Source organism: Pelobates fuscus, chromosome 1, assembly GCF_036172605.1.
Source record: "Pelobates fuscus isolate aPelFus1 chromosome 1, aPelFus1.pri, whole genome shotgun sequence".
NCBI lineage: Eukaryota > Metazoa > Chordata > Amphibia > Anura > Pelobatidae > Pelobates > Pelobates fuscus.
The window spans coordinates 232,848,745-232,876,607 of NC_086317.1; the positions used below are offsets into that span (position 1 = coordinate 232,848,745).

The 27,863-nt window shown below is 41.9% G+C and overlaps 1 protein-coding gene across 4 annotated transcripts in view; it reads left to right on the top strand.

Annotated features, from left to right (window-relative positions):
* The window catches only part of BCAS3 (BCAS3 microtubule associated cell migration factor), a 1,245,307-nt gene that overhangs the window by 116,212 nt on the left and 1,101,232 nt on the right, over window positions 1–27,863 (top strand). For all 4 annotated transcript variants that reach the window (XM_063455132.1, XM_063455142.1, XM_063455152.1 and 1 more), the window contains exon 7: window positions 26,259–26,331. In XM_063455132.1, the coding sequence (XP_063311202.1) occupies window positions 26,259–26,331 (73 nt within the window). The remainder of the gene's footprint in view (window positions 1–26,258; window positions 26,332–27,863) is intronic.

Genomic DNA, 27,863 nt, shown 5'->3' on the forward strand with positions numbered 1-27,863 from the left:
CTTAAATAAGGAATATATTGATACAGAGGTAAAATCAAATAAAGAAATACAGCTGTAATAAAACTGTTCAGCACCATAGTCAAATAACATCTTAAAATGATAATGTTAAATTATTTTGAATTTTTTTTTTTAAATTGTAATTCTACAACATCATACCAATAGACACTCCGACCACAAGCCTGATGTAGGGGTTATGGAGCTAGGAAGGCCCTGGTGCCCCTACTACCATATTATTTTGTCAAAATGCTTTAGAATAGTTTGACAACTTACTTGGGTCCACTGAGAGCTTGAACCACACCTGGTTTCTCCTGCCAAATGTCTTCACTGAGATAAGCTGGTCTAATAAAGGATATTGCTCATTGGCTGAGCGCAAAGAGTGAATAATTAATCTGCAAGATTCTCATAGTATTTCTCCAGGCCAGGATGCCAGTGTTTCTGTTAAGCTAAACTGATTTACAGCTTCCATGTTCCCTGGGAACATCACCTTGACAAAAAATGGCACACCACATTACTGAATAAATCAGTATGTACCAAATGCTTCTTGTAATTTGTTGTTGTGATTCATTCTTGGGTCCTCTACCAGGGGCCTGGGAATCTGAGGGTTATGCACAGCATCTAAGCTGTTCCTAGAACTGCATTCTTCTCAGATGTCCCACCTGAAATCTGCTGAAGCCCCATGTTGTGATAGTGCTCCTATCACAACATGGGGCTAATACTGCTGTCACTTTCCACATCCTTTCTAGCTCATCTTTCAGTCCTTGGTATTTGTCCACCTACTCATGTTCCTTCTCCCTGATGTTATGGTCACTGGGTATTGCCACATCCACCACTACTGCGGTCTTCTGTTCCTTGTCTACCACCACAATGTCAGGTTGGTTGGCAACTACTTGCTTGTCAGTCTGGATCTGAAAGTCCCACATAACCTTAGCCCTGTCATTCTCAACTACCCTTTGTGGTATCTCCCATTTTTGGTGCAGATATCTCGGTAGACAATCCCGGCAACTTCATTGTGCCTCTCAGTGTATGCTTCCCCTTCTAACATCTTGCACCCAGCTACTATATGCTGCATTGTCTCAGAGGCTTCTTTGCACAGTCCTCACTTTGATGTGGTAGACCCACTGCTTTTAGATTCCTGTGCTGCTAGGATTAATGTCACAACTGGAATTAGATAGATCACACACATCATCATACATGACCCACAAGGAGGATTATATATTATACATCAAGGGCATCTTAAGGAAACCAACTTAAAATAGATTAATATATTCTTAACACCACAGAAGGCCCTATTCCCCGACCTACACAACCAAATTGGATAGCCACGATAACTTTACACGCCCTTACACCGCCTCCCCCACTCAACATACATGAACTGCCCGCCAGCCAATTGAGAAAACCGCACATACAATGTGAGTTATGTATATGACAAACGTTAATGTTCACTGATTTTTACCTGCACTACTCACCTGCGACAAGTAACACTAGACAAGTACCCTGTTACCCGTTAACTCCCCAGCCCGCACACTTAACGTACGGCACACAACCAGTTACCGTGAATTAGTCTGCTTTAACCCAACAATATACCCAACCCTGACGTCAGGCGACAGGGCCAGAGCACCACTACGCCTTTATAGGCACCCGACACTGACAAGCCTACTCAGGCCTGCTGCCCCTGACTACTACAACGTGACACCAGGCTATCAGTGGTAATACTACCTACGGAAAGGTCAGCCACCGCAACGGGAAGAGTTCCCTGCTTCCCTTTCTACACAACAGTACAGCGTCACATTAAGGACTGACCTGACCTATAGTACCCTATGATTAAGCATGTTTATACAGCACCGTCGACCATTAATCTGCCCAACATGCACCACGAGCGAGAACTTTACCTGACATTACCTACAACGAGTAGCTTAGTCTATGTTTTGACATCAACTAGCCTGTAATATGCCTGAAGCTTTTGCTTATTATCACTTTAAGTTTTACAAAATGTGCACAGTTCTCTCCATGCCATGTTGTATAAGGTTAGCCAACGGTTTCCTACAGCTATTGTGTTCTAGAAAGCCAAACTGTTACTGCATGCACTAACAAAAATAAAGAATAATTTAAAAAAATAGATGAATATATCACTCCTGATTGTTAAATGTTTCATATTTTTAGGTGTAATAAGGGGAGGGGGATTGTCAACCAACTGTATGCCAATAAAGTCAAGTGTTCTAATATGCTACACTTAAAGGAACACCATAGTCACCTAAATTACTTTAGCTAAATAAAGCAGTTTTAGTGTATAGCTCAAATTTCACTGCTCAATTCACTGTCATTTAGGAGATAAACCACGTTGTTTCTGTTTATGCAGCCCTAGCCACACCTCCCCTGGCTATGATTGACAGAGCCTGCATGAAAAAAAAAAAAACTGGTTTCACTTTCAAACAGATGTAATTTACCTTAAAGCGGCACTGTCATGCCGAATCCCGTTTTTTTGTTAACCCCCTTCCCGCCTCCACTACATCCAATTGACCCCTTAGTCACCCCCAAATGCCCCTAAGCCCCCCAGATTACCTATTTATTAATCTTTATTTTCTGCCCCGATCTTTATTCAGTGCGCCGCCATCTTTGTGTGGGTAGGTGAAGTCCTTGTGGGACACGTCATCTGCCCACACTAGATAGCACTGAGATTCCCGCACATGCCCAGTGAAACACCTGGACATGCGAACGGGAATTTCATCTATTCATTCATTCATCAGACAGACAAATGAATGAATAGAAAAATCAGACGAACAAACAAATACCGAATATCAGTGTTCGTTTGTTCCTTCAGTTTATTACAAGGAGGGAGCTTCCGGCTTGCAGCTCCCTCCTTGTAATATGTAAAGATAGAAGCGGCAGGGAGTAGTGCTCCCTGCCAATTCATAAGCCCCCCAGGCCCCCCTCACTCTATGGGGGTCAATATGACCCCCATAATAGTATAAGGGAGATTAAAATCTCCCCAATGCCCCTACTCGCTATACCGCGAGTAGGGGCATGTCTACTAAAGATAACGAGGGGGGGACCTACTGTCCTCCCCCTGTCTGGCCCCCACCCCTGGGCGGCAGGTGGGGGTCATAATGATAATGAGGGGGGGACACCTACTGTCCCCCCCCCGGCCCCCACCCCTGGGCGGCGGGTGGGGGCCCTAAATCAAATAAACCCCCCCATCAAAGGTGACTAGGGGTCACCCACCCCCCACCCAAATAAAAAAGCCCCTACCTACCCCCCTCACCCTAAAAAATAGTGAGGGGGGAATAAAATTACTACCCTGTAAATAAAATTAAACTTACCATTCGACGTCTTCTTTTTTCTGAAATCTTCATTTTTCAGCCCCAAGAAAGGCCAAATAAAAATCCATTATACCCGTCGAACTTAAAATAAAATAAAAAACCCGAGCGCAAAAAAAAAACACAGACGAAAAAGAAAAAACCAGAGCGCAAAAAAAATAATCCATCTATACCCATGGAGGGCTCCGCGCAGACTGAGCTCCGCAGGGCGGGGGAAGGCTTATAAAGCCTTCCCCCGCCCTTCTCTCTCCTCCGGTCCGGTCAGCTCCACTGCAAGTCTATGGCCCCGCGGCTCTCGTGAGACTTACAGTGGAGCTGACCGGACCGGAGGAGAGAGAAGGGAGCTGACAGGAGCTGCAGGAAAGGTAAGTTACAGCTCACTACCAGCCCCCAACAGGACCGCCGGGCTTGTAATGAGCCCGGCGGTCCTGGTCTGTAATTATGGCAATGTAAGTTGCCATAATAAAGACATTGACTCGAGTATAAAACGAGTGGGGGGTTTTCAGCACAAAAATGTGCCGAAAAACCTGTCTTATACTCGAGTATATACGGTGTGTGTGTGTATGTGTGTATATATGTATCTCCATGGCAGCACAATAATGTAGCTCCTTTCCTTCCCCTTAAGAGAGACCGTAATCTAATTAAAATAAAGGTATACGTCCCCTTATAACTTATAAAGGTATACGACCCTTAGTATTTTTCTTATATATATATATATATATATATATATATATATATATTTGTGATTTGTAAATGCGTGTCATGACTGAAGAATTGCAGTATGCTTTGACCTATCTTCTAGCCTACTCTGCAAATGAATGCAGCTTTGAAAACCACAAGAAGGTATTTGACTATTATCTGGAATTGGATAAAAGGGACACTGTAATAAGACGCAGCAGCTATCTTACGCACCAGCTTAATGATTCTGAACAAAATAAAATGAATTGTAATGGAGCTGATGATTACCATCGAGCACACTGTTTTACTGTGGAACTGTAAAAGAATGATTGTTTAATTTTGGATTCAGCTTCAAACGAATTGGCAAAAGCTTAAAAAAGATGTCCTTACGTGATAAAGAATTCATTCCCAGGTGTGAAGCGAAAAGTTCACAGCTTCAACTAAATACTCTTCTGAAAGGCTCTATTTAATAGGCCCCAGCCTTCACTTCTCAGTAAATAAAGGGCTTGACTCATTAGATAAGCTGTCTGCATTGTGTCTATACAAGACGTTGCAGACAGCTATAACAGGGCAGCTAGCAGAGCAATGTCTTATTTTCATTCAAAGGAGTCGCGTTAGAAGTGTCAGTGAGCAGACACTTTATAATCTTTGTGACCTTCTTACAAATGTGTTCTAGAGATTTTCCTTGCTAATTGTTTTTTTTTTTCATGTATAGAACAATTAAGATCTTATTTATGTTGTAGAGTTCCTTCTTATTAATGACAAAATGCTCTTGTTTATTATAGTTTTGTGATCTGTCATAATAACTATTAAATACATGCCCTGCAAGTCTCTAACATTTTATTCATGCATTATAATTAAAGAGACTTTCTAATCACCAAAACAAATTTAGCTTAAAGATGTTTTTTGTGTGTGTATAGATCATGCCCCTGCAGTTAAACTACTTGATTTCTGTGCCATTTAGGAGTTTATATCACATTTGTTTATGTAGCTATAGCCACATCTCCACTGGCTGTCTCACAGTCTCCCTACATCTAAAGATTAGACCTTGTTTAGCTTTCATTTTGTCTTGTCTTTAATTTAGAAGTTCTTATTTCATGTTCTTTTAAAGAGACTCCAATGCCCAAATAAAAATAATCACTGTGTAGTACCACAAATGAAAACATGCATTAATCTAAAAACAGCTTGCAAAAGCTGCAGTTCTTTTGTCTGCTGCCCTCCCCTTCTAACCCCACCCAGACTTTCTGTGGCTGTCCAATCACACTTCCCAGTGCAAATCAGTGCAAACTGTTTGCAAGGCAGATGCTCTGAGAAATTGCCTGCCTCTTAGGAGGGGAGTGTCAATGGTAATTTAGAAAATTGACCATTTCTATTGAAATTTGCTCTTATTTTGTAAAATGAAAATAAGCACTTGAGCATGCTAAAGTGCTTTTTGGGCCCAGAGTGTCTCTTTAATTGTCTGCTAGAACCTACAGCAACCTCCCGTACATGATTATTGCTAAATTAAAAGGGAGATAACCAATTCTAAAATAAACATACTGGGAATATTTATTAAAGTATTCTCTGAAAAGTTATTCTTAAATGCCGTCATGATTTTTAAATGGTGGAAAAATGTTTTCTGTTGGAAAAAGTGACAGAAATATTTATTAAGTCTGTTACATTGGCTAACAATTGGTGCATATTCAAAAATGACCGTGGGGATGCAAAAAAAGTAGCAGATAAAAAAAAAAAGTAACAAGTTTAATATATTATGCAAAAGATTTGCGGAAAATTACATGTAAAAGTCTCCACAACTCTTTGATAAATCTCCCCTGCTATGCTATAAAAATGAAACCTTCCATTGAGGTTGTGTGAATCACATACAGGGAAGGTTTGCCTAGGACTGCAATAAAGCAGCACTGTCATCATCTGGGGACTTTGTAGAAATTGGTGGTCTGATGGGGGAAGCGCAGGGAAAGGTGAGTTCTACGTACCTCAATCTGTCCCTCCTGGTGATGCCATCTTCTTCCGGCCAGTCCTCTTTAGCTCCTGGTGCATCAATGCCAGAAGCTGCTGCACTCTCACACATGCGCCCAGAGTCTAGAAGTGTTTGGAAAATAGATGAAAACTTAGAAAAGAAAGAAGAAAATACGATTGGGAAAAGCAAAGTATGGTTTGACAGTGCTGCTTTAACAAAGCTACTTAAGGGGATTCTATACTGCCAGGAAAACAGACCAGTTTTCCTGGCACTATATGCTCCTGGAGTGCCCCCCCTCCCGCGGGGCTGAAGAGGTTGAAACCCCTTCAGCCACTTACATGAATCCAGCGCAATGTCTTTCGGTGCTGGGTCAGGCCCCGCCCACGCTCCTCCCCTGCCGACTGACCCCTAATGCGCAAATGGCCGCACGCGCATTAGAACTCCCTATAGGAAAGCATTATTCAATGCTTTTCTATGGGGAAAATCTGATGCTGGAGGTCTGTGGGGACATTCAGATAACAGACCAAAAGTCAGTTTGGGTTCCGGAAGCCCTCTAGAGCCTCAGAGGGCAGACTTAGAGCTGCAATGTAAACATTTCAGTTCTCTGGAACTTCAATGTTTTACATTGCAGCACTAAGTGCAAAAGGGTCACATCACCCAGACTACTTCAATTAGCTGAAGTGGTCTGGGTGCCTACAGTGTCCCGTTAACTCCTAAATGGCAAGAGATTTGAGCAGTGACACCACAAGGGCACGATTTAAAGTCCACTTGAATACAAATTAGATAAACATTTTTATAAATGAGGACAATATCTCTATTATGTGGTCTTGCTTCATGTTTTTCTACTTTACACAGTTTATGAAAAAAGAAAAAAAAAAAAGAAAACTTTTCCATGAACTTTAAATGACTAAGCCAAACTTGCCATAATACTATTCTTATTTACAAAATGTTCCTGTATCGGACAGGGTAAGTTTCCCAGCAGATTCATACATTTCATTTCAGGGATCTGCATAGGGCTTACATGGGCATTTATAAATCAATTGCGGTTTGGCTTATAGATGCTGCCCTTTATCTAATGGAGAAATCAAAGGTCAACCAAAACAATCAGAAGACACCATTTATATTGTTTACTTTTCTTATCATAATACTCAAACTAGCAAAGTAATCTGTGCTTAAAGGGTCAATTTAAAAAGTAACACATAAAGTATTGCAACAATGTAAAGGTATTAGCAGTATGATACACAGTGTCCATTAGTTCAGTCCACCTGTTAATCATTTTGGAGAATAATCCACATACTGTTGATCTTGGCATGAAGACTTCTGCTCAGTTTTAAAATGGTATTGAAGATTCAGAATTTACCTTGCAAACAAAAATTGCTTACAATATGCATCAAAATAGAACAGTCTTCATGTGCAGGACTTCATAGAAATTACGCCACCTTAAATACTGGCTATGCTTACTTGAAAAAGCCTGTCTATTTTTATAGTCTTTTGAATTAATGTTACCAATTTCAATTTTAATGCAATCAATCCTTTCGAGTGTTTGTCTGTTAGTCTGTCTGTTATGTGTCATAGTGTGTGTGCGTCTGACACAGAGTGATTGTGTACGTGTATCTGTCAGTGAATGCGTGTCTGTCGTGGGATGTGTGTCTTTCAGTGAGTGTGTACGTCTGTGAGTGTGTATGTTTCAGTGAAAGTGTGTAATGGTTAAACAGTGTGTGTGACAAGGACTGTGTATCTTTCAGTGAGTGTATGTCAGTGAAGGCGTGTGTCTCAGGCAAAGAGTGTGTTGATTTTTAACAGGAAGTGAAATTTAGAAAGGGGGAGAGGGGTGCCTGAATTTTGTCATGCCTAGGGCAGCACAAAACCAGAATACACCACTGGCCATGGGTGCTATTGTCCATTTTCTTTCAACCATTTTAGGAAAAGTTTGACATAAAATTGGGCTTTCCTGGCACCTTTGATAATGGTAAATGTGTCATGTTAAAGGACCACTATAGGCACCCAGACCACTTCAGCTCAATGAAGTGGTCTGGGTGCCAGGTCCAGCTAGTGTTAACCCTGCAGCTGTAAACATAGATGTTTCAGAGAAACTGCTATGTTTACACTTGGGTTAATCCAGCCTCTAGTGGCTCTCTCACTGACAGCCGCAAGAGGCGCTTCCGCGCTTCTCACTGTGAAAATCAGTGAGAAGACTCTGCCGTCCATAGGAAAGCATTGAGCAATGCTTTCCTATGGACTGTTTGAATGCGAGCGCGGCTCTTGCTGCGCATGTGTATTCGGCGGATGACATCAGAAGAGGGAGGCGAGTCCCCAGCGCCGAGTGAGCCCTGCATTGGAAAAAGGTAAGTGTTTAACCCCTTCAGCCCAGCGGGAGTGGGATCCTGAGGGTGGGGCGAACCTAAAGACCCTATAGTGCCAGGAAAATTAGTTTGTTTTCTTGGCACTATAGTGGTCCTTTGAGGCTGGGTTAGATGAACACGTTCAGCCTGTAACTGTCATAAATGAATATTGATAATATGGAAGTGTAAATTCCACTTTATCAAAATAGCTACTATTATTATCATCTGTATTTATATAGCGCCAACATTTTTCATAGCACTTTGCAATAATATAAGAGGGGGGGATTTCACAATAAATTAAACAATTACAAAAACTGACAGGAACAATAGATTGAAGAGGACCCCACTCAAACGATCTGAAGGTCTAGAGGAGGTGGGGTATAAAACACAATAGGACAGGAGAATAGGTACTTGGGTACTCCAAAGGTACTCTGGTTCCCAAATAGTTTGTTTAAAAACATTGGTAAAGCTCCTGTAGATGGTTTGCACCATAACATTTACACTGAGCTAAGATTGTCTATTTACTTTAAAATTTAACAGTGCTATGTAAAAAATTACCTAAATTACAGTTCGTGTTTGTGATAGAAAGTGCATGTTTGTTTTTGTCTGCCAAATGTCTGCATAACCGTTTCATTGTAATACTCCTGCAATGGATGTTCAAACACTCCATCATTGAAATCACATCAGATTTGACAAGTAAATAAAGGACACTGATGGCATTTTACAATGGGTGCATATCTTCATTTTGATTAAAGTACTCCAAGTTGATTAAATGAGTCTGCCTAGCACCAGGGAATTATTTTGCATTTTGTTGAGATAGGTGAATCCGTGTCACTTTTTTGCTAAGTGCAAGGATGGAGCAGGGCAGGTGGTGCATTTTTCATTACTTTAATTGTGTGATTTGTCTGGATTTTCAGCTTTTGATAAATGCTATAGTGTTATGTGACAGAATTAAAAGGATTTGGGAGTTTAAGAAAAAGACTTTGCAACAGGATTTCAACTCTTTGTATATTTGATGGATTTGCCTGGATTTGTATTATTTTTTTTATTGTGTTTTCAATCACTGAGTTGCATTAAATACTGAGTGTTGAGCAGGTGTGCGTATCGTCAGCATATTCCATAAGGCTAGAGGATAACTCAATCCCAGATATAAAACAAAAACATGAATCCATCACAACCTGTAGGATTAGGTTTCAAGCTGCACGCAACTGTATTATTTACCAGCTCTATTAGACTGAGAGCAGAGCACATATTTAAAGCACAATCAGTTGAACTGTAATTAATTTGATTTCATCTGCTAGAAAGTACATTTGCTAATGACATATTGCAAATATTGAAGTATCTGGAGGATGTTACAAAACTGTTACAAAAACCTTATTGCACTGTGTACTTTTCAATGCTATTTTCGCCTTTCTGTCTTATGTGCAGTCGTTGGTATGGTTCAGCACGAATCCTTTGTGTAAGCGTATAGGTGGCCGCCATTTCGGGACTTTGCACGTGTTCGCGGCCATCTTACGTGCGAACAGCGGTGTTTGCCAGCAATCGTCTGGAACTAAAAACGGAGACGCACCCAGGCGAACACCGCTGAGACCTCCAGGATAGCATAACTTCGTGCTGGACCTACCGAATAGCCCACCGTTCGGTAGGACGATTACTTTCCGCAAGGGGAGTACAGCGACCTCCAGGATAACTATGGATGACCATGGGTTCGTGGAGTTTTCCCGTACGAACGGAGACCGACCGCAAGGCCTAAACGTGTGGAACTATTTTCGGCCAGAAAGTCTGTGCGGTCGGTCAAAACTTTGAAAACCCCTAACTCCTGAACCGTTCATCCGAACAGGTTGGTTTTCGGATATGTTGCTCCCCTGAACAAGACCTGTACAGCGGTGTAGGATTTAAAGGGGTACCCCCTGGTTTCGGGGTACATCCAGAACTTGGTTGAAAATATGTACTGTATAATTGGGTTAACTGTTTATCTGAGGGGAGGAGATGTGTGGGAGGTACCCAATATGTGATTGGTGATTTTATGCCTCCCCCTGGGAGTATCCTGTTTACATGTAACCACAATAAAAAGCAGGCTGGTCAGCCCAGTCCTCAGTTCTTACTTGACCCTCAAATCGCTGCTTTGACTCGTTTTGTGGGTAGAAAAGGTATCCTAGCTATGCTATAGCTAGTGGGATGTTTCCACACTTACAGGACTCGCATGGAATACTATGGAACTCGGCTCTCCCCTCTTCAGCAACTAGGAATCCAGACAACTAAACGGTCCAGCTCTCAGCTAGCCTAAGGGTAACCGTAACATTTGGTGGCAGCGGTGGGATGATTCTGGATATCCTAGGAGAGGCACGGAACGGATGGAGAGCACCTACGCAAAATTGAAACGTACAACCCTGAAAGATTTATTGGAAAGCAGAGGAAGGCACGCCAGCAACCGGCCAAAGAGGGAACTGATCGCAGAATTGACAGAACTGGATCAAAGCTCCACCATGGCGGAAACACCAATCACGGATGATGATGCAAAGGCAAGAATTGTTCGGGGGAGGCTTCCCTTATACGGGCCAAACCCATCTATAGAACTGATACAGCAATTGATGGTGGAGGCAGACGCGGATTTACAAAAGACCCGAGCCTACAACATTGAAATGGCCAACGCACAACGCACTGCTGGAGCCCCACAAGTAATCGTTCCTGTTGAAACTGCTGGGAAGCCTAAAATACCCTTTGCGGCATTCCGATCCTTCCTGGAGAGCGAGACAGGAATTGATGAGTACTTGGCAGACTTCGAAAGGCAATGCGCCCTGCACCAGATTCCCACCAGAGAGTGGCCCACGATCTTGTCTGGGAAGCTATCTGGGCGAGCCCTGGAAGCTTTTCGTACTTTGGGTACTGAGGAAGTGACACAGTATGAACGAGTTAAAGAGACTCTGCTAAAAAGGTACGCGGTGACTCCAGACACGTATCGCCGGCAGTTTCGGGGCACGAAAAAGAAGCCTAACGATACACATATGGAATGGGCGCACCGAATGCGGAGAGCGGTAAATCACTGGATGAGCGGAAGTAAAGCTGTGACTGGTGAGGAAATTTTACAATTATTCCTCTTAGAACATTTTTACGATGGCATGGAACAAAAAGGGAAGGAGTGGCTGCGAGACAGGCGACCTTCCACTCTAGAAGAAGCGGCCAAATTAGCTGATGAACATTACGATTCACGTCTCCACGAGTCCACAAACTACCGGGCTCCAGCACGGGTTGAGCCCAGAGAGGTTTACCGTGCACCTCCTCGTACGGAGTTCCGGGCCCCAGTACCCGCCGGGCCCCCCAGACACTCAGGGTCATCCAATAACAATTTTGATCGTCCTAGGCCCACTTGCCACCGATGCAAGCAACCAGGACATTTCATGGCCAACTGCCCGCTTGGCACACACCAGACGCCCAGGAATTACAATTACCCCTCTGGGCCCTACCGTCCTGCCCGAGCCCTCTGTGTTAACCAGGAGACCCCTATGGAGGAATATTTGGGGCCGCTTCACGAGGCAGACCCGGTATATGCGGCTTCGGATAACCGACAGCACCATCGGCAGAAGGTATGGCTCGAAGGGCGATCTACCGAGGGGTTGAGAGACACAGGGGCTACCATAACACTGGTACAAAGTCATTTGGTGCCAGAACACAAAAGGTCAGGGCAGACCGTAGCCGTTAGAGTGGCGGGAGGGGATGTGTACAAAGTCCCGACCGCTAAAGTACATCTTGATTGGGGAGCGGGGAAAGGAGCTGTAAACGTGGGTATAATGGACCATTTACCTGCTGAAGTACTACTGGGCAATGATTTGGGCCCCATGACTTCAGCCTATGCACCAGTATATAACAACGAAGCGAACCCAGTGACTACCCGGGCACAAGCCCGGACGGACCGAGAACCCTCACCAGTGCGGGAGACCCAGGTAAGACCAACCCCGACTTCTCTTGACCTGTTAGACCCCATACCCTGGGACACCCCAGTTACCTTTGAGACCGAGTCTAGGACTGACCCGACCTTACAAAAATACCGGGAACGAGCAGAGACAGGGGGGAGCGGGGCAGATAACGAAACTTTTCTATGGGAAAAAGGGAAACTATACCGCTTGACAGAGAAAAAGGGACAACGTAGGCGACAGCTGGTAGTACCCCACAAATACCGTCAGGAAATCCTCAAAATAGGACACGACATCCCCTTGGCAGGTCACTTAGCTATAACACGTACGCTACACCGCATTACCCACACATTCTTTTGGCCAGGAGTACACGCTGACGTTAAGAATTACTGTAATACTTGCGATGTATGTCAACGAGTGGGAAGGCGAGGCGATCACCCTAAAGCGCATCTAGTCAATATGCCCATTGTAGAGGAACCCTTTAGCAGGGTTGCTATTGACCTAGTAGGACCACTGGCCACCCCTAGTCCCTCCGGTAAGCGCTACATCCTTACCGTAGTAGACTACGCTACCCGGTACCCCGAGGCAGTCGCCCTGTCCAACATCCAAGCGGATACGGTAGCGAATGCCCTGGTACAAGTATTCTCCCGGGTAGGATTTCCAAAAGAAATTCTATCCGACCGGGGCACCCAATTCACAGCAGAATTGACCCAACAACTCTGGCAGGTGTGCAAAATTAAATCCCTCCTGAGTTCACCCTATCATCCCCAAACGAACGGACTTTGTGAAAGGTTTAACGGAACCCTCAAGCAAATGCTCAAAACGTTCACACAGGAGTACCGAGATTGGGAACGCTTTCTGCCGCATCTCCTATTTGCGTATCGGGAGGTGCCCCAGGAAACGACAGGGTTCTCTCCCTTTGAGTTGCTCTACGGACGAAAGGTACGGGGCCCCCTAAACCTGATCCGAGAACACTGGGAAGGAGAGACGGAAACGGACGGTGTCCCTATTGTACCATACGTATTGGAACTCAGGGACCGCATGGAGCAGCTAGCCAAATCAGTGCAGGCTAACCTCCAGTCGGCCCAGAAAAGACAGAAAGTATGGTACGATAGGGGGGCCCGAAGGAGAATCTTTACCATAGGACAAAAGGTGTTAGTACTTAAGCCGGTAAAGACCGACAAGTTACAAGCATCATGGCAGGGCCCATACCAGATCGTAGAAAAAAGGGGCGACACCACTTATGTTATAGCCAGTTGTCACGACAACAACCTCAGGAAGACATTCCATGTAAACATGCTCAAGGAATACTTGGAGCGCCCCGAGAACGTGACCGCCGTATGTTGCCCTCCCCAGGAAGACCCCGACAGTCTACCCATTCCCGACTTGCTGGAAAAGAGTCCACCCACAGGGGTAGTGACCCAGGTTCAGATAGGAGACCGACTTAGCCCCACTGAAAGGGAGCAGCTCAATACACTCCTCCAGTCCAAGCACCTCACGTTCTCCCAGAAGCCAGGGTACACCACCTTAACTACCCACCAGGTCGATACCCCCGGACAAACACCCTTACGCCAACCCCCGTATCGCATCCCCGAGGCCGTTAGAGCCGGAATGAAGAAGGAGATAGATGAGATGCTCCAACTCAGGGTGATTGAGCCCTCCGATAGTCCCTGGGCCTCCCCGGTTGTCCTGGTACCCAAGAAAGATGGGACAACCCGGTTCTGTGTAGACTATAGGAGACTCAATGAAAAAACAGTAACAGACGCCTACCCTATGCCCAGGGTAGACGAGCTACTTGATCGCATAGCCAGGGGAAAGTACCTGACCACTATCGACCTCTGTAAGGGTTACTGGCAGATTCCCCTGGCCCCGGAGGCTATCCCCAAGTCGGCCTTCGTCACCCCCTTCGGCCTATACCAGTTTAAGGTAATGCCGTTTGGGATGAAGAACGCCCCCGCTACATTCCAGCGCTTGGTGGATAGACTCCTGGATGGCTTCCAGGGTTTTGCCTGTGCATACCTGGACGACATAGCGATTCACAGTGAGTCCTGGGAGGACCACTTAGCTCACGTAGGAATGGTTCTGGATCAGATCCGGGCGGCTGGCCTGACTCTGAAACCAGAAAAATGTCACTTTGGGATGGCCGAGGTACAGTACCTGGGTCATCGGGTGGGGTGCGGAAAACAGCGACCAGAGCCGGCCAAGATAGAAGCTGTTGCCAACTGGCCCACCCCCGTCACAAAAACCCAGGTTTTAGCCTTTCTGGGCACAGCAGGGTACTATAGACGATTTGTACCCGACTACAGCACACTTGCCAAACCTTTGACTGACTTGACCAAGAAAAACTTACCTCGACAGGTCCTGTGGTCTCCCCACTGTGAAACGGCTTTTCAGGCCCTCAAAAATGCTTTGGTTAATGCTCCTGTCCTGGCGGCCCCAGCCCTTAACAAACGTTTTATCGTCCATACAGACGCTTCCATGTTCGGGCTGGGAGCCGTCCTTAGCCAAGTAGGTGAAGATGGAGGGGAGCACCCAGTGGCCTACATCAGCCGGAAGCTCCTGCCCCGCGAAGTCAGCTATGCAGCGATTGAAAAGGAGTGTTTGGCCTTGGTATGGGCATTAAAGAAATTGACTCCCTATTTATATGGACAAGAGTTCACTCTGGTCACCGACCATAACCCGTTGGTGTGGCTAAACCGGGTCTCTGGAGATAACGGCAGGTTATTACGTTGGAGCTTATCATTACAACCCTTCAATTTCACCATTTCCTACCGACCTGGGAAACAGAATGGCAATGCGGACGGGTTGTCCAGACAAACGGACCTCAGCCCAGCATAACCAGCGGTCTGGACAGCCTTAGTCTGCCCCGAAAAGGGGTCAGACGGTGTCTGCCAGAGTGTTCCACAAAAAGGGAGCACTGTTACAAAACTGTTACAAAAACCTTATTGCACTGTGTACTTTTCAATGCTATTTTCGCCTTTCTGTCTTATGTGCAGTCGTTGGTATGGTTCAGCACGAATCCTTTGTGTAAGCGTATAGGTGGCCGCCATTTCGGGACTTTGCACGTGTTCGCGGCCATCTTACGTGCGAACAGCGGTGTTTGCCAGCAATCGTCTGGAACTAAAAACGGAGACGCACCCAGGCGAACACCGCTGAGACCTCCAGGATAGCATAACTTCGTGCTGGACCTACCGAATAGCCCACCGTTCGGTAGGACGATTACTTTCCGCAAGGGGAGTACAGCGACCTCCAGGATAACTATGGATGACCATGGGTTCGTGGAGTTTTCCCGTACGAACGGAGACCGACCGCAAGGCCTAAACGTGTGGAACTATTTTCGGCCAGAAAGTCTGTGCGGTCGGTCAAAACTTTGAAAACCCCTAACTCCTGAACCGTTCATCCGAACAGGTTGGTTTTCGGATATGTTGCTCCCCTGAACAAGACCTGTACAGCGGTGTAGGATTTAAAGGGGTACCCCCTGGTTTCGGGGTACATCCAGAACTTGGTTGAAAATATGTACTGTATAATTGGGTTAACTGTTTATCTGAGGGGAGGAGATGTGTGGGAGGTACCCAATATGTGATTGGTGATTTTATGCCTCCCCCTGGGAGTATCCTGTTTACATGTAACCACAATAAAAAGCAGGCTGGTCAGCCCAGTCCTCAGTTCTTACTTGACCCTCAAATCGCTGCTTTGACTCGTTTTGTGGGTAGAAAAGGTATCCTAGCTATGCTATAGCTAGTGGGATGTTTCCACACTTACAGGACTCGCATGGAATACTATGGAACTCGGCTCTCCCCTCTTCAGCAACTAGGAATCCAGACAACTAAACGGTCCAGCTCTCAGCTAGCCTAAGGGTAACCGTAACAGAGGACATTTCACAGCCATTGCTACAGTGCCCAGAATTACAAAAGAGCATGCAAAACTATTATATTGATTAACGTAAATTAAATGAAGCAGTGTCATATAATAAAAAATAAAAAAAATGCACTTTTGTTATCTGCTAGGAAGCTATATTTACCGGAAGCATCTGATTTCTTTACTTTTCTCTCTTTAGGATTGAAGGTAAAATCATTGGAGGCAGGTTCACAGGGGCCGTTTAACTGAGTGTGATTGTGTGTGTTTGCGTGGCTTTAATGTTTGGTTTGGCTGTATGCGAGTGTGGAGTCATTGGCCCTGTTTGGACTGATGCTGACATGCTGGCTTCACTGTCATCACACTGGCGTCGGTGCATCCCATACTCCCCAAGCAAGCCCCTGCTTGGGGAGTAACACAATGACCGAGAGCAAGAGGACCGCCTGTCACTCAATCTATGGCATTAGACTATACAGTTCTAATGTTGAGGATTTCATCAACAGGTAGGGGAGGGACCATATTTTAAAGCGCTTTAAAATTAAAATATATACATTTGCTAGCATTTCTGCTAGCACAATGTACAAATGGTATTTATTGCTCTTTAATACACACATTTTATATACGCGTTCATAAAATACACATTTATTAATAATAATTGCGCGTGTTTATATGCCATGTATATGTATATACATTTACATATATATGCAAATTGTTCCGATCTACCAAAAGTTTAAATCCTGCCACTTTCCATTTGCGTAGGTTTATATCTAAAGGATACCCCTTCAGTACATCTATAGGTGCCAAGACTGAAATATTATTTTCAATTTTATATTGTGTTTTTAGATGGTTCATAGACCTAAATAGGTCTATGAGAATTTCATTTTGGACATTCAACTTTTTAAGGGCTGGTGCATCTAGCCAGATTATCCAGGAAGGCTTTAATTAAATGTTCCAGAGCCTGATTTTCAATTTCTATCCATCCTATTTGATCTGGATTTAAAAAATTTGAAGCTAGAAGATGCATGATCATAATTGCATCACGTTTCATGAATACATCTGGATATGAAACTCCACCTTTATTTTGATTACGACAAAGAATTTTATTCGAAGTTCTTGGTTTTTTTTCTTGGTTGTTTTTACCCCATACGAATTTCAGGAAAATTTCATGAAACTCGCTCAGGATCTTTTTGGGTATCCTCAATGGAATAGAGCACATTACACATTCGAGTTTAGGTATAATATAATCTTTTATTACACTAATTCGATCCAACCATGGAATTGTGTATATTGGTTTCCATTTGGATAATATGTTTTTTTAATTCTTGAAGGAGAGAGGGGTAGTTATTTCAAATGTTATTCCAAATAAATCCCAGTCTGATTCCCAGGTAATTCAAAGACTCGGCAGTCCAGTTGTATTTATATTTCTCTTTTAGAATATTTAACTCCGAACTTGTTACATTGTAATATACGGCATGAGATTTAGTCAAACATAGAAACATAGAATGTGTCTGCAGGTAAGAACCATTTGGCCTATCTAGTCTGCCCAATAATCATGTTAATTTTATAGTTTTATATAATTCTAAAATCGGGGCTAGATGGTGGTGTTAACACTATAGGGTCAGGAATACATGTTTGTGTTCCTGACCCTTTAGTGTTCCTTTAAGTTTGGCTGGGATTGATACCACTGGGCTGGCAAGAGTGAGAATTACGTCATCTGCATAAAGTGAATTTTTGTATTGATTTTTTTTTTATTCCCATTATCTCTTTTGATTGCCTAATCAAGGATGTAGAGCATGGGGGCTAGTGGATAGTCTTGTCTCGTCCTGTAATGGATCCCAGTACTCCAGCTGAGTACATCCGTGAAGAATATCCCAAGTCCCAAGCGCAGTAGTGATTATAAGTGTGAATATAGCTCCCAATCCCCGAAACATGAGCCTAGACTTCATGAAGGGGTAAAAATTATCTGTTTAATCCAGGCTCAATGGCCTGCTTTTATACAGTACAAGGACACAGAAAACATGCCCATGACACTCCCACAAACACACCCACAAAATGTCCCCAAATACCATGTCACCGTGACTAAGCAAAAATGATGGTTTACAGAAAACACACAAAAATATATAATTCGTATGAAGGAATCCCCATAGTTTATCCATCTCCAGATAGCCTGGACCTGAGCGCCCAAGGTTTCCAACTAGCGATCCCACGAATACAGCCAAATTGCCACCGGGATGAAGTTTTGGCCAACCGCTCACGATGCGCCTGCCCAAAATAGTTCCATAGGTTTCAGAGGTAGTGGTCGGTCATGTTCGGGAGTTCCAAAATGCACGAAAAGGGGAACTGTTCCCCTGGCTCATTGGTAGCCTTTGTTCATGAGGTCCATACGAACAAACGTACCGAAGAGCTCTCTCCTCGCTTGCCGTGAAATGAAGCAGGCGTTTGTGTCACAGGTGTCTTTCTGCCTGCTTTCTTGCGACAAGATGGCCGCCGTTTTCTCCACCACGTGCCGTTCGGTTGTACGAATGATGACCACACAGAGAGAGCCCTTCATTTTCAAGTCTTAAAGGAGCACTATAGGGTCAGGAACACAAACATGTATTCCTGACCCTATAGGGTTAAAACCACCATCTGGCCACCCTGGTCCCCTCATGCCTCCCTAAATATAGAAATCTTACTTGTTTTCAAGTCTGGAGCTGCTTGCATTGTCAATGTTTCCTTTAGACCTGCCCACTGCCTGCTGACATCAGCAGAAGTGGTAGCCTGATCCAATCACAATGCTTCCCCATAGGATTGGCTGAGACTGACAAAGAGGCAGATCAGGGGCAGAGCCAGCATGATTCAAACACAGCCGTGGCCAATCATCATCTCTTCATTGAGATGAATTGAATCAATGAATCTCTATGAGGACAGTTCAGTGTCTGCATGCAGATGGAGGAGACACTGAATGTTTGGATGCATTTTAGGCAGCCATGACACAGGAAGGATCTCGAGCAGACATCTTGGAAGTGGTCAGTGAAGTTATCACTAGGCTGTAATGTATTCACCAGAACAAATTCAATACGCTGTAGTTGTTCTGGTGACTATAGTGTCCCTTTAAGTCTTAGCTCGACGCAAGTTTTGGCGCTATGGTGCGCCTTTGTCAAGAGCGTTGTACTGAGAAGATCACGCCGGGTATTTAAATGGTAACGGCCGGTCCCTCAGATGACATCATACGGCCAAGCCGATGCCACAACATCAGAGGGGGCGGAGATAGCCCACACACAGGGGGGTTGGAGCAGCAAGCACTGTTCAAGCATGCATGTTAGAACATAATTAACTTGTGATTTAAAAGCAATAAGTGAGTAATTCACATTGTACCCGGAAAGAAGCACTGACTTAGCAGATTTGGGACTGACTGGGACATTTGTATACTCTCTCAGTTATGGACAGATAGCTTCATGTGTAGTCTTATCAGCCGGTATTTTAATAGGGAAGTGGCTGGGGCATGCTTTCATCCTGATTAGGGTGCTGCCTAGATATAGCACTAATTTAGGCTTTGTGCTGCCTGCCTGCACTAATCCCAGATACTTTATCTACATCAATTTTTACCCTCACCTCTTAGTGTCTAAACCAGGCTTCCTCAAACTCCGACCCTCCAGATGTTGCTGAACTACAACTCCCATGATTCTCAGCCTATCTATTTCATTCATAGAATCATGGGAGTTGTAGTTCAGCAACATCTGGAGGGCCGGAGTTTGGGGAAGCCTGGTCTAAACTGTTAGTTATTTGATTAATAACATGGAAGTGTGTAAATTACTACTGCTTTCTACCCTCCTTGTGTTCCCTTCCCTTCAGATTATTAAATTTACCATTACTGGCTGGAAACTTCAACTATCAAGCAGCTGCTTTTTGTCTCAACACTAATACCCACCTCCCTTTCCCATACCTACCTTTTCCCCTACACCTATACTAGATATTTTATTATCCTTTGAATACATTTAAGGTTTTTTAAATCTGTATCCTACCTAACTGTTCTTACTGGACCCCCATGGATTGTTGCAACATCTTTATTTATACATTTATTCAATTTACATTGTTACTTCCATAAGGCATTAGAGTGTCTGCTTTCTTCTCATATAGGACAGACTAAGCAGGCTATGTAGACTTCTCCTTTTTTAATTTTCCACCCACACTTTGTTTTTCACTATTATTTTATTTGTTTCACTGTGTATGTGTCGATTTTTGCCTAATGCTATTTGTATAATAAAGATTAAGTATTTGTGACTTTACCAATAAGACTGAGCTGTTTAACGCTTCATGTGTTTAATTTCCCTGTTGTTTGATAGTCAATACCTCAGGTGTTTTTTTTCACCTGGGATTTTTTCTTTCAGAAACTGTTTTTGCTATTTTTATAGTTTTGTTTTTGTTTTTTTTTAAATGGGGTCGCTGCTGTTGGTGGTGAAGTAGGGCAGGTAAATTGTACATCTCGAAAAGCTTTACTTATTGATTCTGTGGATAAATGTACCTTATTACCCTCTATTGTTTTCCTAATTGATGTTAATGTTTTCTTACATTTTAACGTATTTTAAAAAGGGTTTACCCACCCTGTTGTCTCAGTGGTACCAATACTGGTTACGTTTCAGGATTGCATTTGACGTTTTAAGTTCTAGTCTATTTTTTATCTCCTTTTGAAGATTTATTATTTGCGTTGTTCTATATATTGTTGTATTCTGTTTGTTTTCATTTTCAAGCTGTGCCAGCGAGATATACAAATTTCAATGAGGTTTGCCCATATTTCTCTTATTTCAAATCCCCATTTTAAATAAAACTCCTTTTATATAACATTTAAATGCGCACCATAGGATACCTATCTTGACTTCATCAATATGATTCAATTTAATAAATTCCCAAATTCTGGCCCCTGTAAAAATCTACAGTTTTCTTCTGATTTCAGGATATTTTCATTTAATCTCCACAGCGATCTATTCCCCACCTTATAGTCCTCTCTAATCTACAAGGTTATTGGACCGTGATCTGACCAAGAAATAACGTCTGTGTTAGATTTTTTTAAACTGTCGTATATTAGAAGAATCTGTAAAAATAAGATCTATTCTTGAATAGACTTTATGAACCTTGGAGAAAAATGAGAAATCTCTATCTTTAGGGTGGTGAAACCTCCAGATGTCAAATAGGTCATATTCATACATAGGATCCCGGAAGGCTCTACATTTCCCACTTTCATCTCGTGACTACCTATCTGTAACATTTTTACTTGTTTTATAAATTTTTTCACCTGGCACCACATTCATTTCACCTGCTATTAATAATTTTCCTTTCTGAATTTTAGTAATCTTTGTAAAAATCTTCCTAAAAAATCATTGGAAATATGCTTTTGGTGCATAGATATTTACTAATGTATATAATGTATTATTAATTTTACAAACTATTATAAGGTATCTACCTTCAGAGGCTTTTTGATCCAATATCAAATCAAATCGCTACCCCTCTCTTCTTCTTATTTTCGAAACTAGAGGTAAATATCAATGGGTATTTTGTGAATCGCATCCTTTGGATATCACCTTCTTTCCAATGGGTCTCTTGAGTAAAGCATACATCTACGTTATCCCTTATAGGAGACTCTATAGAAATCCCCTTTTTACTGAAAGCACCTTAATCGTCATAAAAGGCGATTGGTACTATATTATAATCTTTAATATCAGCGATGACTGGGTTATGCCCCTCTTTTCCCCTCATGACAGTGTCCAACATTCATTCCCAACATTCAACCTACAACCTTTCATACCATTTAAATCCATACCTAGACTAAACTAGGCTAATCCCGAACAATAAAGACAATTCTAAATTCCAAAGCTAGCGTTCAGTTGCTAGCTCGAGCTGGAGCTAAAGAATAGCAGGAGAAGAATTTGATTCCCTTCTTTGTCTAAACCGTAAATCTTCAATTTTGATAAATATACATAGGACTAAAGAGATAACTTAGGCCGGAAACATATCTTCTAGTCTGTCTAAAACTTAGAATATTTCAAGTTCTATAATGTATGTTACAAATTTGTCTTAAGTTTATCCTCAGATATTTCATTTTCATTTTAAATTAAAATAGGATTTCCTAATACTAAGAGAAAATATTTTCCACTATAATTTCTTATTCCCATTAATTAAGTCTTTTTAAACTATCTAGTCTAGATTGATTTCTTTTTTTTATTAAACATTTTCATTCTTTTAAGCACACACTCACTGACTCATACACGCACTCATTTGCACACACACTGTGTAACCAGCACACACTTTCACTGACAGACACATAATACACAATGACACACTCACTCAATAACAGGCACACTCTCAGATACACACTTTTTGACAGACACACACTTTTTGACAGACACACACCCTCACTAATTTGACCGACTCTGACACCCACACCTTTACTGACACACTCACTGACAGACCCACCCTGACAGTTTGATACACACTGACAGACACTCACACTCGGACACACACACTCGGACACACATTCACTGACAGATACACACTCTCACTGATACTGCATACACATTCTCACACACACACTCACAAATTATAAACATTTTTTTTTTATTTAAGTCCTCCCAGCATCTCTACATTTTGGAGAGCTGAGGTGCATCCTGTCCCTGCAGTAGAGTGTGGCTGCTTCGATTCTGTCTTCTTGGTCTGCCCCCTAGTGTGTTGTTTAGTGATGCCAGGGCTGGAATTACATTATATCTCATCATCACCGCATGGTGCTCAAAGGAGCAGACCAAGGAAAGCACAGAGATCAGGAGTCCCTCGCTGCCCAATTCCATTGCACACAGCCGCCGCCTCAAATTGGACCTAAGGTGGCTAGTCGACCAGCTCTCGGCCTCTCATGACATGCGGAACACTGGTATCATGCAAAGTACAACAAACTGCTCATGCACATATACAATATAACAGCCCACATACACACAAATACAACCCTACAAAGTAACTGCAGCACCCATAAGTGACACAAGCAACATCAATTTACAAAAGTAGGACAAGCATGCAAAAGGACTTAAAAATCTTGTTTTGGCACACCTCTGGTCTGTGTTATCAGCCATTATATAAGATGCATAGATGTAAGAGCATTTTTTAAAATTTTTATATAGTGTTGATTTAACTAGCTACCGAGTATTTTTCTTTACTTTTGTATTGTACTGGCAATGTTTTCATCATTTGGTTTTGTAAATAAAATAAATTGTAAAATCTAATTTGACTGCTAAAATAATTTTTTATATGAGTTTCCAGTAATTTCTTAAAAATGGAATGCTGTGTTTTTTTTAAAGTGCTAGTTCCATGACCATAAATTAAATTATTGGTTTTCCTAATGTCTAAAAGGCATATCTCAATCACAAGGCTGCTGTATATTTTCCTGTGCATAATAATTTGCACTATAAATATTGTTCAGATATTGCCATTTGTCTTTTTGGAAGTCCATATTATTACGGTGTAACATAGCCCTAAGAGGCATTATTGTAACCCGCCAGTAAAGTTAGTCTGTTTTAATGGGGTTCTCTCCGCCTCTTCCTGGGTTCGTGGGTATTTACCCTGTTGTAATTATGTGTCGTTAAGCTATTGTAGAGCACCGCTGAGTATGTTGACTATTTATTAGCCTCTCACTCTAATTGATTTCACTAAACTCATCATGCTCCCATGCACACTGGATCACACAGCCTTTTAAGGCTGGCTTTGTGTTATAGTTATTCTTCCGTAATTGAAAACATGTGGTTTTAATATCTTATTGTTTCACTAGCTGTGCTGTACATGCTATATGTGCAGAAAAAGTGTGCTTTCTGTAATCACATTCCAGAGTATAAAATTAATCAATTATTTACTCCTTATAGAAGGCATGTTTAGATCTTATTTTTGTGTTCATGTTTTTATTATAAAACCATACTTATAGCTGCCAATTTTTACCCCCTGCCTTTGCTTAGCCTGTCAGGCTGAACGAGGACCAAATGCTAGACACAATCTCTCTGCAGCATGTGGGAGCAGGCAGTGTGTCTACCTGCTCGCTGTACCTAGAAGTGATAGGGTAGTAATGCCAAGTTTTGGGGATTATTATAATGTATTCCACACGGATAGATATCACTCTCAATAAGGAGGCCTTGGCATGTATGTAAAATTGTGGCTAACACCTCCTAACAAAAAGAAAAGCGTTAACAATATTATACAATACACGTGTTTTTATTTATCTTGAATGTTCTGTAAAGCAAGGCTTTAGCTGAGTAAACAACAGAACCGCAGTGCAATGTGGTCCAAGATATAAAAATGGAACCCTGTGATAGTGGCAGTGCAAAATATACCTTTTTTTTTGTCACGAAGAGAAACAGAGTACCTACTGGGTTACATATGATCCACACACTATTTAAGAAATGCCTGTATTTGCTCATTCTAGCAGTCTTCAAAATAATTAATTCAGGGTTAAACATAACCCTTTATAGTTTGCCACAGGAAAAAAAACAATGTAAGTTGATTTGTCCCCCAGGCTTTAGTTTACTTTATTAACCTGTTTAATATAGAGTGTGCTTTTAGCTAACATACAGACTGACTGCAACATTTTCGTACTGGCCAGCATCTTCAGCCCCAGTGATGAATTTTGTCTATACAATTATCTGCAGAATTGTTATCTGTGTTTGACCTTTTGGACTTTTCAATCAGAAAGCTATACTTGCCCCCTGTCCTGTTTTTTTCCAGTGGCCTCTCCATGCTCTTTGATGTCTCACGTAGCAGATGCTGTAAGCATTGTGATTCAGCACTGGTCTCCAACCCAAATGCTTTGACTGGATATCCCGATCCCTGCTACATCTTTGGTCAATCATGTCATTCAGAATGAATTATTTTCATTTTATTTTGGCATTATACTGTGGAGTTGGGCAATGTCATAAATACGGAAAAAGTGTTTTATTCAGTTTATTAGTGAATAATTAACATTGCTACCGTATATTTCTTTAACAATTTTTTATAGTTGATCATGATAAAAGTTACTATGCTAGCTTTCTAGCATCATTTAATTCATATGTATAAGTCACACATTTAAATACAACATACTGATAATTTTGAGGAATAAATATCTAGTTCTTATATCCGCATATCACTTTAGTCACCAAACTGGAAATAGTAGAGAAATCAGCTTTTTTTTTTTTTTTTTCTTCTTTTTAGGGGAAAATAGCCAATCTGGAAAATTAACATGGTTGGAGTTTTTTTTATTTTTTTTTATTTTTCAACCATCTTTATTTTGTAATCTATTGAAGATGAGAAAGTTCTAACAAATTGATGTGGTCAGAGACATTTGAGAATAAAGGATCATTCTTGATAAAGCAAAATATACCAGTCTATGAATAAAAATAAAACATACAGGGACAATCACAATTAGCTGGACTATCTTGACCATGTTACAACCAGATATATGATTATGCTTGAGGAACAGCCCCAAGAGAAGTTCAGTATGCAACTCTAAAATACTAGCATCATAAAATATATATATATATATATATATATATATATATATATATATATATATATATATATAGTCCATCTAACTTCATTTCACCCTAAGAATTATAGAAACAAAACTTTTTTTTTTCTCAGATAAGAGTTGACATTTAACTATTCAGCACACACACATTGTGTTAATTATTTTATTACTAGTGTACAGCTGATAACTGTATTCCTTAAAGGGAACACTTCAAGCACCATAATGACTACAGATCACTGTAATCTTGTCTTGGTACACTCGCTAACCAGGGGTCTGTCGAGTGCGGTAACCTGCAAGGAGATTTTTGTTAGCTCTCCTAAGCTAAGCCTTGCAAGGCATAACTGTCTCATTGATCATGTTCCTGCCGGTGGGTTATAGCTCATTGCAGGAGATAGTCTGAAAATGGGTGGCAGAGGTACCATGCAGACCACCAATAATATGTCAAACTGTTCTTAAATGGTTTAACTATTTACACTGGTACCAGGGAATTCTTGGCACCATAATGTCTTCAGTAGGCTGTAGTGACTATGGTGCTTATGATGTTCCTTTGAGAATTGATATATTTTTGGTATGGACATATATATTGGTAATATGATAACACAATATATCATTACACCGTATCTGTTATATGCATGAAAAATTGACACCAGGAAACGTCTTTTTATATAATATGTATTTTGTTTCTTTTAGGTGCTCAAGTGTGTGATAGTTTTTCAGAAAAGAGGCCTCTCCTTGGAATGTGTAAAAGCACAGGCTCTTGTGGGTAAGAATCGTTTCCCTTTTTTCTATACTTTGTAAAGGACATATCACTTTGCATAGGGAGGGTTCATGATTCTGTGGCATAATTTCAAATATTTTACATGGCTTTTCTGTTCTTCCTGTTTTCCTGATATAAACTATATGAAAAGAGGGGTCAGCTGGGGCTCAAAGCTAATCATTAGCTCCCCCTTGATTTAAAAAAATAAAAAAAAATAAAAAAAGTTATTTATATAATTCGTCTGTAAGCTCATTTAAGCAGGGTCCTCTTCAACCTATCGTTCCTGTTTTTTTTTTTTTTCCTGCTTTTTTTTTTTTTTAATTGTCCTATTTATAGTTAAATCCCCCCTCTCATAATATTGTAAAGTGCTACGGATTATATTGGCGCAATATAAATGCCAATAATAAGAATAATAAACATTGGGGAGTTACTGATTGGCTTATTGCATCAGCAGCGCCCTTGCCTGGGATACCTGTAGACCAGCATTAGAGAGCGGTTACACCTTAAAGTAAGAGTGCCTCTAGGGACTTCCTGGCACCATAAAAATGTAATTTAGATTAAGTTGTTATAGTGACCAAAGTGTCCCTTTAACATCAGTTGAGATACTAGCAGTATCACATGGTGTGCAGGGCTCGACTGGGAATACAAAGCAGTCATGGAAAAATTATGTAGGCCAGCCCAATAGGCCATTGTGCCATGTAGTGTGTATATGTATATATATCTATATGTATTTCACACACCACATGCACAATGATTTTTATATATATATATACACATACACACACACACATACACAAGCTCACTGCCACACTTATGTTCACTACATACAAGCTCATTGACACACACAAATGCTCACTACAGACAAGCTCACCAACACACACAAATGCTCACTACAGACAGCTCACTGAAACACACATGCTCAATACAGACAGCTCACTGAAACACACATGCTCAATACAGACAAGCTCACTGAAACACACATGCTCAATACAGACAAGCTCACTGACACACAAGCTCACTACAGACAAACTCACTGATCACACACAAGCTCACTACAGAGAAGCTCAATGACACACACATGCTCATTACAGACAAGCTCACTGTCACACACACACAAACACTAACTGCAGACAAGTTCACTGTCCCACACATGCTCACTATAGACAAGCTTAATGACACACACAAGCTCACTACAGACAATTTTACTAACACACACACATGCTCACTATAGACAAGCTCACTGTCACACACACATGCTTACTGCAGACAAGCTCACTGTCACACACACCTGCGCAGTACAGACAAGCTCACTGACCCAAGCTCACTACAGACAAACTCACTGATCACACACAAGCTCACTACAGAGAAGCTCAATGACACACACCTGCTTATTACAGACAAGCTCACTGTCACACACACATTCTCACTACAGTTGTGCAAGCTCACTGACACGCAAACATACAAACTCACTAGCAGGCACATACACACAAAATCACTGACATTAACTGAAGATTACCTGGAACTGAAGACGGTGGGAG